The 12,525-nt window shown below is 40.5% G+C and overlaps 1 protein-coding gene across 2 annotated transcripts in view; it reads left to right on the forward strand.

The window, feature by feature from the left end:
- The first annotated feature begins 721 nt into the window (after positions 1 to 721).
- RALGAPB (Ral GTPase activating protein non-catalytic subunit beta) overlaps positions 722 to 12,525 on the forward strand; it is a 74,251-nt gene continuing 62,447 nt past the window's right edge. For both annotated transcript variants that reach the window (XM_068987176.1, XM_068987177.1), the window contains exons 1-2: positions 722 to 907; positions 4,449 to 4,651. In XM_068987176.1, coding sequence (XP_068843277.1) covers positions 722 to 907; positions 4,449 to 4,651 — 389 coding nt within the window. The remainder of the gene's footprint in view (positions 908 to 4,448; positions 4,652 to 12,525) is intronic.

The following is a 12,525-nucleotide window of genomic DNA, read 5'->3' on the forward strand; positions in this document are numbered from 1 at the left end:
GAAATAGGGATAACGTGACTTAATTTTCACAGAGTTGTGAGGCTTTCATGAGCACTAGGTAATATATGCTCAATAAGTGGCAGGTCTTAATAGATTTTCTGAAGAATACTGAGTTCCAGGTGTTCCATTACCAGAAGAGGGTATGCCACTGCTGTAGAGAATGAAATGTTCTCAAATAATTTTATGTCTGATTTAAGGGCAGTGGTGGGAAATTGCAGGGGTCTGTTTCTAGCATGTAATAGATACTTGGAAACTGTTGACTGAAAAAATCTGGGGCTTGGAGTAAACCCTTTCCTTTGTCTCGCTTTTCTACTTGGAGCATACCCTTCTTCCATCTTTTTCCATTCTGGAACATGGAATGAGGAGGGTTCCCTCATGCCGTGAGTGCCCCAGATCTGATTATTTTATCCCCTTGCACTGTGGCCATCTGCCCCAGCTCTCCTCTGGGCTTCTGAAGGCTCTTTTGCGGAGGTGCTCAGACAGCTGCTTCCCAGGGTCTGCCTTTCCTGCCTGATCTCACCAAGAGGCTATTGAGAACATCCTCAAAACATTTAGGTGTTTTGGTTTTTTTTCCCTCAGTCATCTCAAGGCAGCTGCTTTATTGTGCTGTGTAGGGTAAATATGTATTTTACTTATTTTTATTAGCTTCCAGCAGTATAATCTGACGTGGAATTCTCTTTTGTCTTTTCAGGTGCCATTTGGATAGTCCTTTAGCGGCACGATGTACTCTGAGTGGAGGTCGCTGCATTTGGTGATTCAGAATGATCAGGGCCACACCAGTGTGCTGCACAGCTATCCAGAGAGCGTTGGGCGAGAGGTGGCAAACGCGGTGGTTCATCCTCTCGGGCAGGCCTTAGGTACCCCTTCAGTGGCTGGGAGTGAGAGTTTGTTAAAAACTGACAAAGAAGTAAGTGTTTCTTCATTTCATTCTACTATGTGAAAGTATGGTTGTTACTGCATAATCTATTTAACATTTTATGGGATTCCCTGGTGGCTCAGACAGTGAAGAATGTGCTTGCAATGCAGGAGACCCAGGTTCAATCCCTGGGTTGGGAAGATCCCCTGCAGGAGGGAATGGCAACCCACTCTAGTATTCTTGCCTGGAGAATCCCATGGACAGAGTAGCCTGGCAGGCTACAGTCCATAGGGTTGCAAAGAGTCTGACACAGCTGAGCAACTAACACACACTTTTAAAATGGATTTCTGCTCAGTGGAGTGTGACTTCTCAGTTTGAACTTATATGGGTTGTGGGTTAGAGCTCAGAGTTTGTGGGAGTTCAAGGAATAGATTGTTCCATTGTGCTGTTGGGACTTCCTGCTGCTGCTAAGTTGCTTCCATCGTGTCCAACTCTGTGCAACCCCATAGACGGCAGCCTACCAGGCTCCCCCATCCCTGGGATTCTCCAGGCAAGAACACTGGAGTGGGTCGCCATTTCCTTCTCCAGTTCGTGAAAGTGAAGTCACTCAGTCGTGTCTGACTCCTAGCGACCCCATGGACTGCAGCCCACCAGGCTCCTCTGTCCATGGGATTTTCCAAGCAAGAGTACTGGAGTGGGTTGCCATTGCCTTCTCGGACCCAATTCTCCTCCACCTGAGCTGTGTGCTGAGCAGACTTGGATGTCAGGACATCAGGCCCTTTCCCCAAGTTCTAGGCTCAGTCTTCAGATTTCTCTTCAGAGGCTGTGTTTGGAAGGTCTTTGTTTTTACCTCTAAAAGGCCTCTAACCAAAGGCCTGTTTTGTGTGGTTTTCAGGCTGCCCGTGTGCATTGAGCCTGAGGCTCTCCTGCTGTCTCCATCCTGACTTATAAGTTTGAGAGTTCTGCAGAGCAGTTCAATCTGTATGGCTGTGAGCCCAAGTGGTTGGAATGGGGGTCATGTTTGCTGTCCCTAAAGATGAGGAGTTTTTGGAGTGGCTTGGCCTGGAGCTGGTCCTCTGTTCTTGGGTTCAGGGGACTGGGCATTACAGTTAGGTTGCTTTAAGTTGGACTTAACCTGCCCATCCCTTTTCACTTATGTTCTGATTTCTCCTGAAGGAGAGATTAGACTTAATCCAGGTATAGGACCATTCTAGAGAGACTGAAGATTATAGCTCAGGAGGCAGTTTATTTACCCTCTGTAGGCCATGGACTACCAAAGGGGAAGCCCTTCATACTGAAGAGCATTTTCTTCTCGGAGTGCCCTGGCAGAGACCTACCCTAAGGACTAGCACTTGCCCTGGTGCACTCTCTTCTTGGTGTATCTATAATTCCTTGCTGCTTTCTCCTGGGAGGAGATGGCATGTGATTAGGTGGTGGTGTTCAGTGCAGCTCTTTCTACTCTCGAAAGAATATGAGACAATAATAGTTCTTAAATCCAGTGTCCTCTCAAATTATGTAAGTGAACTATTGTATGAAGATACCACCAAAGGTATATCTTCTGCTTGGTCTTTCCTCTGATAATTAGGAACTTGGCAGCCTCTTTTAAAATTCTTTACCTTGTTCAGCTTAATCCCTCTCTGCACCCCTCCCCACCTTATTTGTCATAGCCTCAATGTGTTGTTATAGTTGCTTTTAATATTAATTGCTGTGACATGTTGTTTTCTGTTACACTGTTGTTATATATTTTCTACCTGTGACCTTTGTAGTTTTGTTCTGAGCTTAAATATTTCAGTACATGTATTTATCTTGTTACATTCAGGTTTAGTTTTAAACTCCTGAAATCTTTGTGAATCCTGAATTTCTGTTTTACAAGTTAGTTATTTTTTTAGTTTTGTGACGTCTACACATGGTCAGCATGTAATCCAATTTTCTCTAAGTTAAAATCTTGGCAGAGCCTTTGGCATGCCATTGGGCATCTGCTTCCAAAATGATCTTGGTACAGTAATCTACTGCTAGTCTCCCACATTATTTTGACCAGTTACAAATCCAGCCATTCTACCTTCTTCTGGACTATATGTTGTCTCCATCTTGTCCACAAGGACCAAATTTATTAAAGCCCAGATCCCCCTTTGCCAGAGAAGACTGTTAATGGCATGGTGAGAATAGCTTTAGATTTCTAGGCCAGGGATCTAGTTTTCAGCTCTGGTATTTTGAAGCAGAGGCTTTGGGCCAAATAGCTTAATTTGCTAAACTTCAGTTTTCTTATGTCTAAAATGACGATAGTTTACCCTCTCACATGGGTTATTCTGATGGTTAGATAATATTTATGAAAGTGCCTCAGAAACTGATTTTAAATCAGTACCAGGTTTATACCAGCTGCCTTCATAGTAATCCTCTTGATAAAGGAATGAAGCTTGTCTGGCATGACTTGTTCTTTTGAGCAGGCTAGTTCCCACTGACCCTTCTTCCCTTTTATAAGTACTCCCTGATCATCTGCTTAGTAATTTGTCCCAGAGTTTTGTCTGGAATTCACTTAAACTTTCCAGTCTACATTATCTGGAATATAGTTTTATCTTCTTTTGCAAGTTGGACCATTTTCCCCTTTTCATTGTACCTTATTCATTCGTAATTGCTGGCAGTGGTTCAACAGTCTCAGACAATTCCTCTCAGCCCCTATGATTCAGACAGGTCAGGAGACTGGAAGTCATTTAGTGTACCTAAGTGCCTTTTTTGGAGAAGGCAATGGCAACCCACTCCAGTACTCTTGCCTGGAAAATCCCATGGGCAGAGGAGCCTGGTAGGCTGCAATTCATGGGGTTGCAAAGAGTCGGACACGACTGAGCAACTTCACTTTCACTTTTCACTTTCATGCATTGAAGAAGGAAGTGGCAACCCACTCCAGTGTTCTTGCCTGGAGAATCCCAGGGACAGGGGAGCCTGGTGGGCTGCCGTCTATGGGGTCGCACAGAGTCGGACATGACTGAAGTGACTTAGCAGCAAGTGCCTTTTTAAGATGTTACCCAGCTTCAGTCTCTTCTGTCTTGTGTTTGATCTTGCCCTTCCATTTAAAATATTATTTTCTTTGCCAAATGAAAATAGTCACACAGTAAGAGTTGGACAGTTCATCTTCCTTCCTGTTGTTTGTTAAGTTGCATAATCTGAAAATGGAATATGATTAAATTTATGTAAATGATTTCCTAAATGACACATACCCACATGCAAATTAAGTGGAGGAAAATATCTAAAATTTTCTATTTCTGTGTATCTAATCTCTGTGGAAAGCCAAGATGACCTGTACTTTTTATTTTACAGAGCAAACAGTAATAATGTCTAAGGGGTGAAAGCCAATGTAGGCTTGATAATTAGAAATAAGCACATAATTTATTTTCTTAAATCTTTTGCTTAGAGAGTGTTGTCTGAGTATGTCTTATACATGGGAGGTGCATTTTCTAAAATTAATCTGATCTATGTTGAGACGAATATACTTCAATTGAGAGGTTTTTGGTAATAAGAAGTTAACATTTTAAATCAGTCCACTGATAAACAGGGAGGGATGTGTAATAATTCTATATCTATATTTTCTTTTGTGTAGGTAAAATGGACCATGGAAGTAATTTGCTATGGACTGACACTTCCATTGGATGGAGAGACTGTAAAATATTGTGTTGATGTATATACCGACTGGATTATGGCTTTAGTGTTACCGAAAGATTCTATTCCATTGCCAGTTATTAAAGAGCCTAATCTATATGTTCAAAGTATACTAAAACACCTGCAAAATCTTTTTGTACCAAGGTAAGCTATACTAGTCTATCTGGCCATTATCCGGATCATAATAAAATATTCATCATTGTTACTTTTTTATATTCTAGGAACTGATTTCATTGTTAGTCTTTTGAGCAGTAATTTTCATGTCTTTTTCAGTTAAAAAATGTGTTAATATCAGTGAGAGAGATGGGCTTATATAATGTTTTCTAGGACTCTTTAACAATGTGTTTTCATTTTAACAGCTTTTGGCTTTGCTTCTAAGATCTGATAGCTATTAGGTATGAAAATACTGTGACCCCTTTTCCCTTACAGTAAAAAAAACCCTGTTTTTGCCTAACATAATTCTTGTCTAAACTTAAGCTAAAGGACTAACTAAGCCCTGTACCTTAAAATGAATCTTATGAGAGAATGAAGATATAGAAGTAAGCAGATTTGAAATTATGGGCAAATTTGTAGTAGACCGAAAGAATACTTTTGACAGTTGTATTACTGAGTTTTTCTCCTACCTTCTGTGACAGAGACCTTAACTATTGTAATGTACGGTTGCCTTCAGTTCAGTTCAGTCTCTCAGGCGTGTCTGACTCTTTGCGACACCATGAACTACAGCACACCAGGCCTCCCTGTCCATCACCAACTCCGAGAGTTCACCCAAACTCATGTCCATCGAGTCAGTGATGCCATCCAGCCATCGCATCCTCTGTCGTCCCCTTCTCCTCCTACCCCCAATCCCTCCCAGCATCAGGGTCTTTTCCAGTGAGCCAACTCTTCACATGAGGTAGCCAGAATATTGGAGTTTCAGTTTTAGCATCAGTCCTTCCAGTGAACACCCAGGACCAATCTTTAGGATGGACTGGTTGGACCTTCTTGCAGTCCAAGGGACTCTCAAGAGTCTTCTCCAACACCACAGTTCAAAAGCATCAATTCTTTGGCATTCAGCTTTCTTCACAGTCCAACTCTCACATCCATACATGACCACTGGAAAAGCCATAGCCTTGACTAGATGGACCTTTGTTGGCAAAGTGTTATCTCTGCTTTTTAATATACTATCTAGGTCAGTCATAACCTTCCTTCCAAGGAGTAAGAGTCTTTTAATTTCATGACTGCAGTCACCATCTCCAGTGATTTTGGAGCCCAAAAATTAAAGTCTGACACTGTTTCCACATCTATTTGCTATGAAGTGATGGGACCAGATGCCATGATCTTAGTTTTCTGAATGTTGAGCTTTAAGCCAACTTTTTCATTCTCCTCTTTCACTTTGATCAGGAGGCTTTTTAGTTCCTCTTCACTTTCTGCCATAAGGGTGGTGTCATCTGCATATCTGAGGTTGTTGACATTTCTTCCGGCAATCTTGATTCCAGCTTGTGCTTCCTCCAGCCCAGCATTTCTCATGATGCGCTCTGCGTATAAGTTAAATAAGCAGGGTGACAATATACAGCCTTGACGTACTCCTTTTCCTATTTGGAACCAGTCTGTTGTTCCATGTCTAATTCTAACTTGCTTCCTGACCTGCATACAGGTTTCTCAAGAGGCAGGTCAGGTGGTCTGGTATTCCCATGTCTTTCAGAATTTTCCACAGTTTACTGTGATCCACAGGGTTGCCTTACTTATACCTAAAACATTTTTTCCCATTCTAAAAGAATTATATGTCATTTTAAAGGATTTTGGAAATAATAGAAAATGGAGAGGAAAACATTAGTTGCCTACCCATTTGTAGGGATTTCCTTTGAGAAAAATCTGTTTTCATCTGTGTGTGTTTCTTTTTTGAAAATGTCTGGAAGGGTCAAGAGGGCTGACTTCTATCCTTCTGGAAAAGTTTTGGTTAGGACTTTTGGTCTGTCAGATGATGAGGGACTATAAATTATCCAGAAAGCATCTCTGTAAATTTTAGCATTTTAAATTTAGAAGGAAGATTACTTTAGAAAATCTGAATTAAAAAAGAGAATCTTCATTACGTGCTGTGATCTATAGGATCAAGTTTGCAAACATACCTCAAGATATTGTTGGTTTGATTCCAGGCTGCTGCAGTAAAGCAAACATTGAAATAAAGCATTTTTCAGTTTCCCAGTATAAAAGTTATGTTTATACTATATTGTTGTCTATAAGTGTGCAATAGCATTATGTCTAAAAAAACGAAGTACATGTTTTAATTAAAAAATACTAGCATTACTAAAAAGTGCTAAGTATCATCTGAGCCTTTAGTGTGAACTGTTACCTTTTTGATGGTGGAGGGTCTTACCTTGATGTTGACGGCTGCTGGCTGATCAGGTTGGGTGGATGTGGCAGTTTCTTAAAATAAGACAACAGTGACATTTGCCACATGGGTTGACTCCTCAGTTCATGAATGATTTCTCTGTAACATGCAGTGCTATTTGATAACATTTTGCCTTCAATAGAGGTTCTTTCAGAATTAGAGTTAATCTTGTCAAAGCCTGCTACTGCTTTATCAACTAAATTTATGCAATATTCTAAATCCTTTGTTTTCATTTCAATAATGTGCACAACATCTACACCAAAAGTAGATTCCATCTTAAGAAACCACTTTCTTTGCTCATCTGTAAGAGGCAGCTCCTCATCCATGAAAGTTTCATCATGAGATTACGGCGATTCAGCCCCATCTTCAGGTTCCACTTCTAATTTTAGTTCTCGTTATTTCTGCCACATCTGCATTCACTTCCTCCACTGAAGTCTTAAACCCCTCAGAGTCATCCATGAGGATTGGAATCAGCTTCTTCCAGACTTTTATTAATGTTGATATTTTGACCTTTCCCCATGAATCATAAATATTCTTAATGCCATTTAGAATGATGAATCTTTTCCACCGGGTTTTCAGTTTCTACTTGAAATTGAAAATGGCCATCAGAGAAATCCCTGTCTATGGCAGCTATAGTCTTACCCAAATGTATTTCTTAAATAATAGGACTTGAAAGTTCAAATTACTCCTTCATCCATGGGCAGCAGAATGAATGGTAGGTTAGCAGGCAACATTAATCTCATTGTACATCTCAGTGTTGACTGAAAAAACTGCGCAGCCTAAAAGTTGAGAATTACATTTTATTCATCGGATTTACTGAAAACTATAGCCTGGATATAGCCTCTCAGATGCTCAGAGGGAGTGTTCCAAAGAGGTAAGGAAGGAGCAAAGATATATAGGAGTTTTTCTGGGGAAAAAAAAAAAAAGCTGTGTAGCAGAACATGAAAAATTACTGCTAATCAAAAAAAGACATCTCAAGTTAATGATTTTAGTGCCTTTCTTTATATAGGAAGATGCAAGAGTTTGAGCTTATTGAAATTATTCCTTTGATATGCATCTTAACTGTGTAGGCTCAGTATTTTGTTTTCCTCTGTCCTCAATTCCCCTAGGGTGTACTGTAGGGAGCGGCTTTAGTGACTGTGGCTTTATGGCCACAACATTGTTTACTGAAATGGCAGGTGACATCCATCAAAACTCTTGGATGACCAAGTGCTTTGTAAATGAGCAGTAATATTTTAAAAGGCATCTTTTTTTCTGAGTAGTAGGTCTCAACAATGGGCTTAAAATATTTAGCAAATCATGTTGTAAACTGGTGTGCTGTCATCTAGGCTTTATTGTTTCATTTATATGGCACAGGCAGAGTAGATTTAGCATAATTCTTAGGGGTCCTAGAATTGTCAAAATGGTAAATGAGCATTGGCTTCAACTTGAAGCCACTAGCTGCTTGAGGCCCCTATCAAGAGTCAGCCTGTCCTTTGCATTTTTGAAGCCAGGAGTTCTCTCTAGCTATGAAAGTCCTTAGATGGGATCTTCTTCCATTAGAAGCCTGTAGGCTGTTTTGTCTCCACTGAAAATCAATTGTTTAGTGTGGCTACTTTCATCTTCCTTAATTATCTTGGCTAGATCTTCTGGATAACTTGCTACAGCTTTTACATTAGCACTTGCTGCTTCACCTTGCTGCTGCCCCCACCCCCCATGTACACTTTTTTTTTTTTTTACGGCAACAGCTTCTTTCCTTCAGCCTCATGAACCAACCTCTGCACTTCAGACTTTCCTTCTGCAGCTTCCTCACCATTCTCAGCCTTCACAGGATTGAAGAGAGTAAGGGCGTTGCTGTGGGTTAGGCTTTGGCTTAAGGGAATGTTGTGGTTTGTTTGATCTATCCAGACACTAAAACTTTCTTCATATCAGTAATAAGGCTGTTTCTTTTTCTTATCATTTGTGTGTTCACTGGAGTAGCACTTTTAATTTCCTTCAAAAGCTTTTCCTTTGCATTCACAATTTGGCTTACTGATGCGGGAGGCCTAGCTTCTAGCCTGTCTTGGCTTTTGACCTGCTTTCCTCACTAAGCTTAGTCATTTCTACCATTTTACAGTGCCGTGTTACATTTTGTTATACAACAAAGTGATTCAGTTTTGTGCACGTGCGTGCACACACACACATGTTCTTTTTCAGATTCTTTTCCATTATAGGTTATTATAGGATATTGAATATGGTTCCCTGTGCTATTACGGTAGGTACTTGTTATTTCTAGTTTTTGATTTAAAGTGAAAGACTTGATTCTTCCTTTCATTTGGACACTTAGAGGCATTGTAGGGTTATTAAATGGCCTAATTTCAATATTGCTGTGTCTCAGGGAATAGGGAGGCCTGAGGAGAAAGAGAATGCAGGAAAATGGCTGGTTGGTGGAGCAGTCAGAACACATTTATCAGTGAAGTTTGACATCTTATATGGGCGTGGTTTTTGGTGCTGCAAAACAATTATAGTAGTAACATCAAAGATCAATGATCATCAAATCACTGTAAAGATATAATAATAAGGAAAATATTTTGAGAATTACCAAAATGTGGCATAGAGACACGAAGTGAGCAATGCAGTGGGGGAAATTGCACGTACAGACTTGCTCAGTCAGTGTAAGGTTGCTACAAGTCTTTAGTTTGTAAAAAACCCACAATATTGGTGAAGTGCAATAAAACGAAGTGCAGTACATTGAGGTATGTCTGTTAACCCCTTAATCTTATCACCCCGTCACCAGCCACCCAGTTCTACTTCTGGTGGTGTAGTCATTCAGTCATGTCCAACTCATTGTGACCTTGTGAACTGCAGCACGCCAGGCTTCACTATCTCCCAGAACTTGCTCAAACTCATGTCCATTGAGTCGGTGGTGTCATCCAACTATCTCATCCTCTGTTGCACCCTTCTCCTCCAACCTTTGGTCTTTTCCAGGATCAGGGTCTTCTCCAATGAGTCGGCTCTTCGCTTCAGGTGGCCAAGGTATTGGAGCTTCAGCCTCAGTCCTTCCAATGAATGTTTGGAATTGATTTCCTTAGAATTGACTGGTTTGATCTCCTTGCTGTCCAAGGGAAGTCTTCTCTAACACCACAGTTCAAATGCATCAGTTCTTCAGTGCTCAGCTTTCTTTATGGTCCAACCCTCACATCTGTACATGACTACTGGATAAACCATAGCTTTGACTGTTTGGACCTTTGTTGGCAAAGTGATGTCTTTGCTTTTTAATATACTGTCTAGGTTACATTTGGGTGAATTAAATGCTGGTTGTTTGTATTTATTGATTTCAAATAGAAGTTATAACAGGAAATGGTGGAAAGTAAGTGGTAGGAAGACATTGTTTGTAGCTACGCAGATTCTTCTAAAATGATAATACTTTTAATGCTTTCTTATCATCCCATTTAGGAGACTAATTTGCTAGGCTTTTTCTTAGTAAATGGGAGAGTTTCATGGGTAGTATTGTCTCCTCTTTGTACTCTTACCAACTCTGAGTGCTCAGTTAATTTTATTGATGAGAAAAATCAATTGCATTTATATTAATTAGGCTTTTGCTTTTCTCTTTTGAGAAGCATGACTACCGTATAAATCGTTCATTTTACTATTTGGTAATTAGCTTGTTTTCCCAAAAGTGTGTGTAATTCTCAGAGGGTGCTTGCTGAACTGAGTATTAGAGTTCTCCTGGATAATTGTATCTTAGGGAGCTGAATATTTTCAGTGCTAAATATTGGGAGTTATGATATTATCTCCTGTTATTGGGAGTTTTTTGTTTTTGTTTTTTGAGTCAAATAGTCACAAAATCATCAAGTTTACTTAATTGTTTTTATGAAAACTAATGCTCAAATAGAGGAAACAGCCTCTACCACTTTGCTGAAGATTAGGTCAGAATGGTGTAGCCTTTCTCTTTTCCCTATCAGTTTGATTTGGGGGAGTGCATAACTTATATGCAGAGTACATCATGAGAAACACTGGACTGGAAGAAACACAAGCTGGAATCAAGATTGCCGGGAGAAATATCAATAACCTCAGATATGCAGATGACACCACCCTTATGGCAGAAAGAGAAGAGGAGCTAAAAAGCCTCTTGATGAAAGTGAAAGTGGAGAGTGAAAAAGTTGGCTTAAAGCTCAACATTCAGAAAACTAAGATCATGGCATCTGGTCCCATCACTTCATGGGAAATAGATGGGGAAACGGGAAACGGTGTCAGACTTTATTTTTTGGGGCTTCAAAATCACTGGAGATGGTGACTGCAGCCATGAAATTAAAAGACACTTACTCCTTGGAAGAAAAGTTATGACCAACCTAGATAGCATATTAAAAAGCAGAGACATTACTTTGCCATCAGAGGTCCGTCTAGTCAAGGCTATGGTTTTTCTGGTGGTCATGTATGGATGTGAGAGTTGGACTGTGAAGAAGGCTGAATGCCAAAGAATTGATTATGTTTGAACTGTGGTGTTGGAGAAGACTCTTGAGAGTCCCTTGGACTGCAAGGAGATCCAACCAGTCCATTCTGAAGGAGATCAACCCAGGGATTTCTTTGGAAGGAATGATGCTAAAGCTGAAACTCCAGTACTTTGGGCACTTCATGTGAAGAGTTGACTCATTGGAAAAGACTCTGATGCTGGGAGGGATTGAGGGCAGGAGGAGAAGGGGACAACAGAGGATGAGATGGCTGGATGGCATCATTGGCTCGATGGACGTGAGTCTGAGTGAACTCCAGGAGATGGTGATGGACAGGGAGGGCTGGCATGCTGCGATTCATGGGGTCGCAAAGAGTCAGACACGACTGAGTGACTGAACTGAACTGAACTGATAGCTGAGTGAGCACATAGCCATCATTTAAAACTGATTAGGGTCTTCATTGCTCGAATATACTGTACTTTAAAAAGTGTGGCATTTTTCTAAAGCAATCGTCGGCAAACTTTTTTTGTAAAGAGGCATATAGTAAATATTTTAGGCTTTGTGGGCCATACCATAGTGTCTGTCTCAACTATTCAACTCTACTGATATAGAGAAGCAGCCATAGACGATATATTAATCAATGAGCATGGTTGTGTTCCAATAAAGTTTTTTTTTTTACAAAAACAGATGACAGGCCAGATTTGACCCACATACCATACATAGTTCACCAGCTCATGTTCTAGAATAGTTTTTCTGAAGTTCGCATGTTACTTTTGGAAATATTAGGGGGAAAAGAGCATCTGTGGTGTTTCGACCTTTCTATTTGTTTTTCAGTAAAGGTTGCCTTATTTCTCTTAGCTGTGTAAACTTGGACACTGCTCTTGAATTTAGGCTGCTGAGTGATGCCACAGTACCTAAGGAGCAGATGTTTCCTTTTCTGCACTGGCAGGTAGTACTAGGAATGGTAGGTAAGCCTGGGTTACCGTTTGAAAAGTTTCTAGTGTTATTGCTAGCTTGTAAGAATGTTGCCCCCAGGACCACTAGTGGTATTTTTATTTTTTATTCTGGGTTTCCTCTTACATGGCTATATGAAGTTTGGGGCTATTGTGTATTTCTTACTCTTGCTTAGTAGCAGACCAACAGATACAACCTTGAGCCTTTTGGCTTCCCGTGGTCTGGATTCACCTCAGACTGAACATGGGACCTCTCCCTGTCCTTGGGGACTCTTGTCTTTTCCTAGG

This window comes from Capricornis sumatraensis, chromosome 15, assembly GCF_032405125.1.
Source record: "Capricornis sumatraensis isolate serow.1 chromosome 15, serow.2, whole genome shotgun sequence".
In the NCBI taxonomy this organism is placed as follows: Eukaryota; Metazoa; Chordata; class Mammalia; order Artiodactyla; family Bovidae; genus Capricornis; species Capricornis sumatraensis.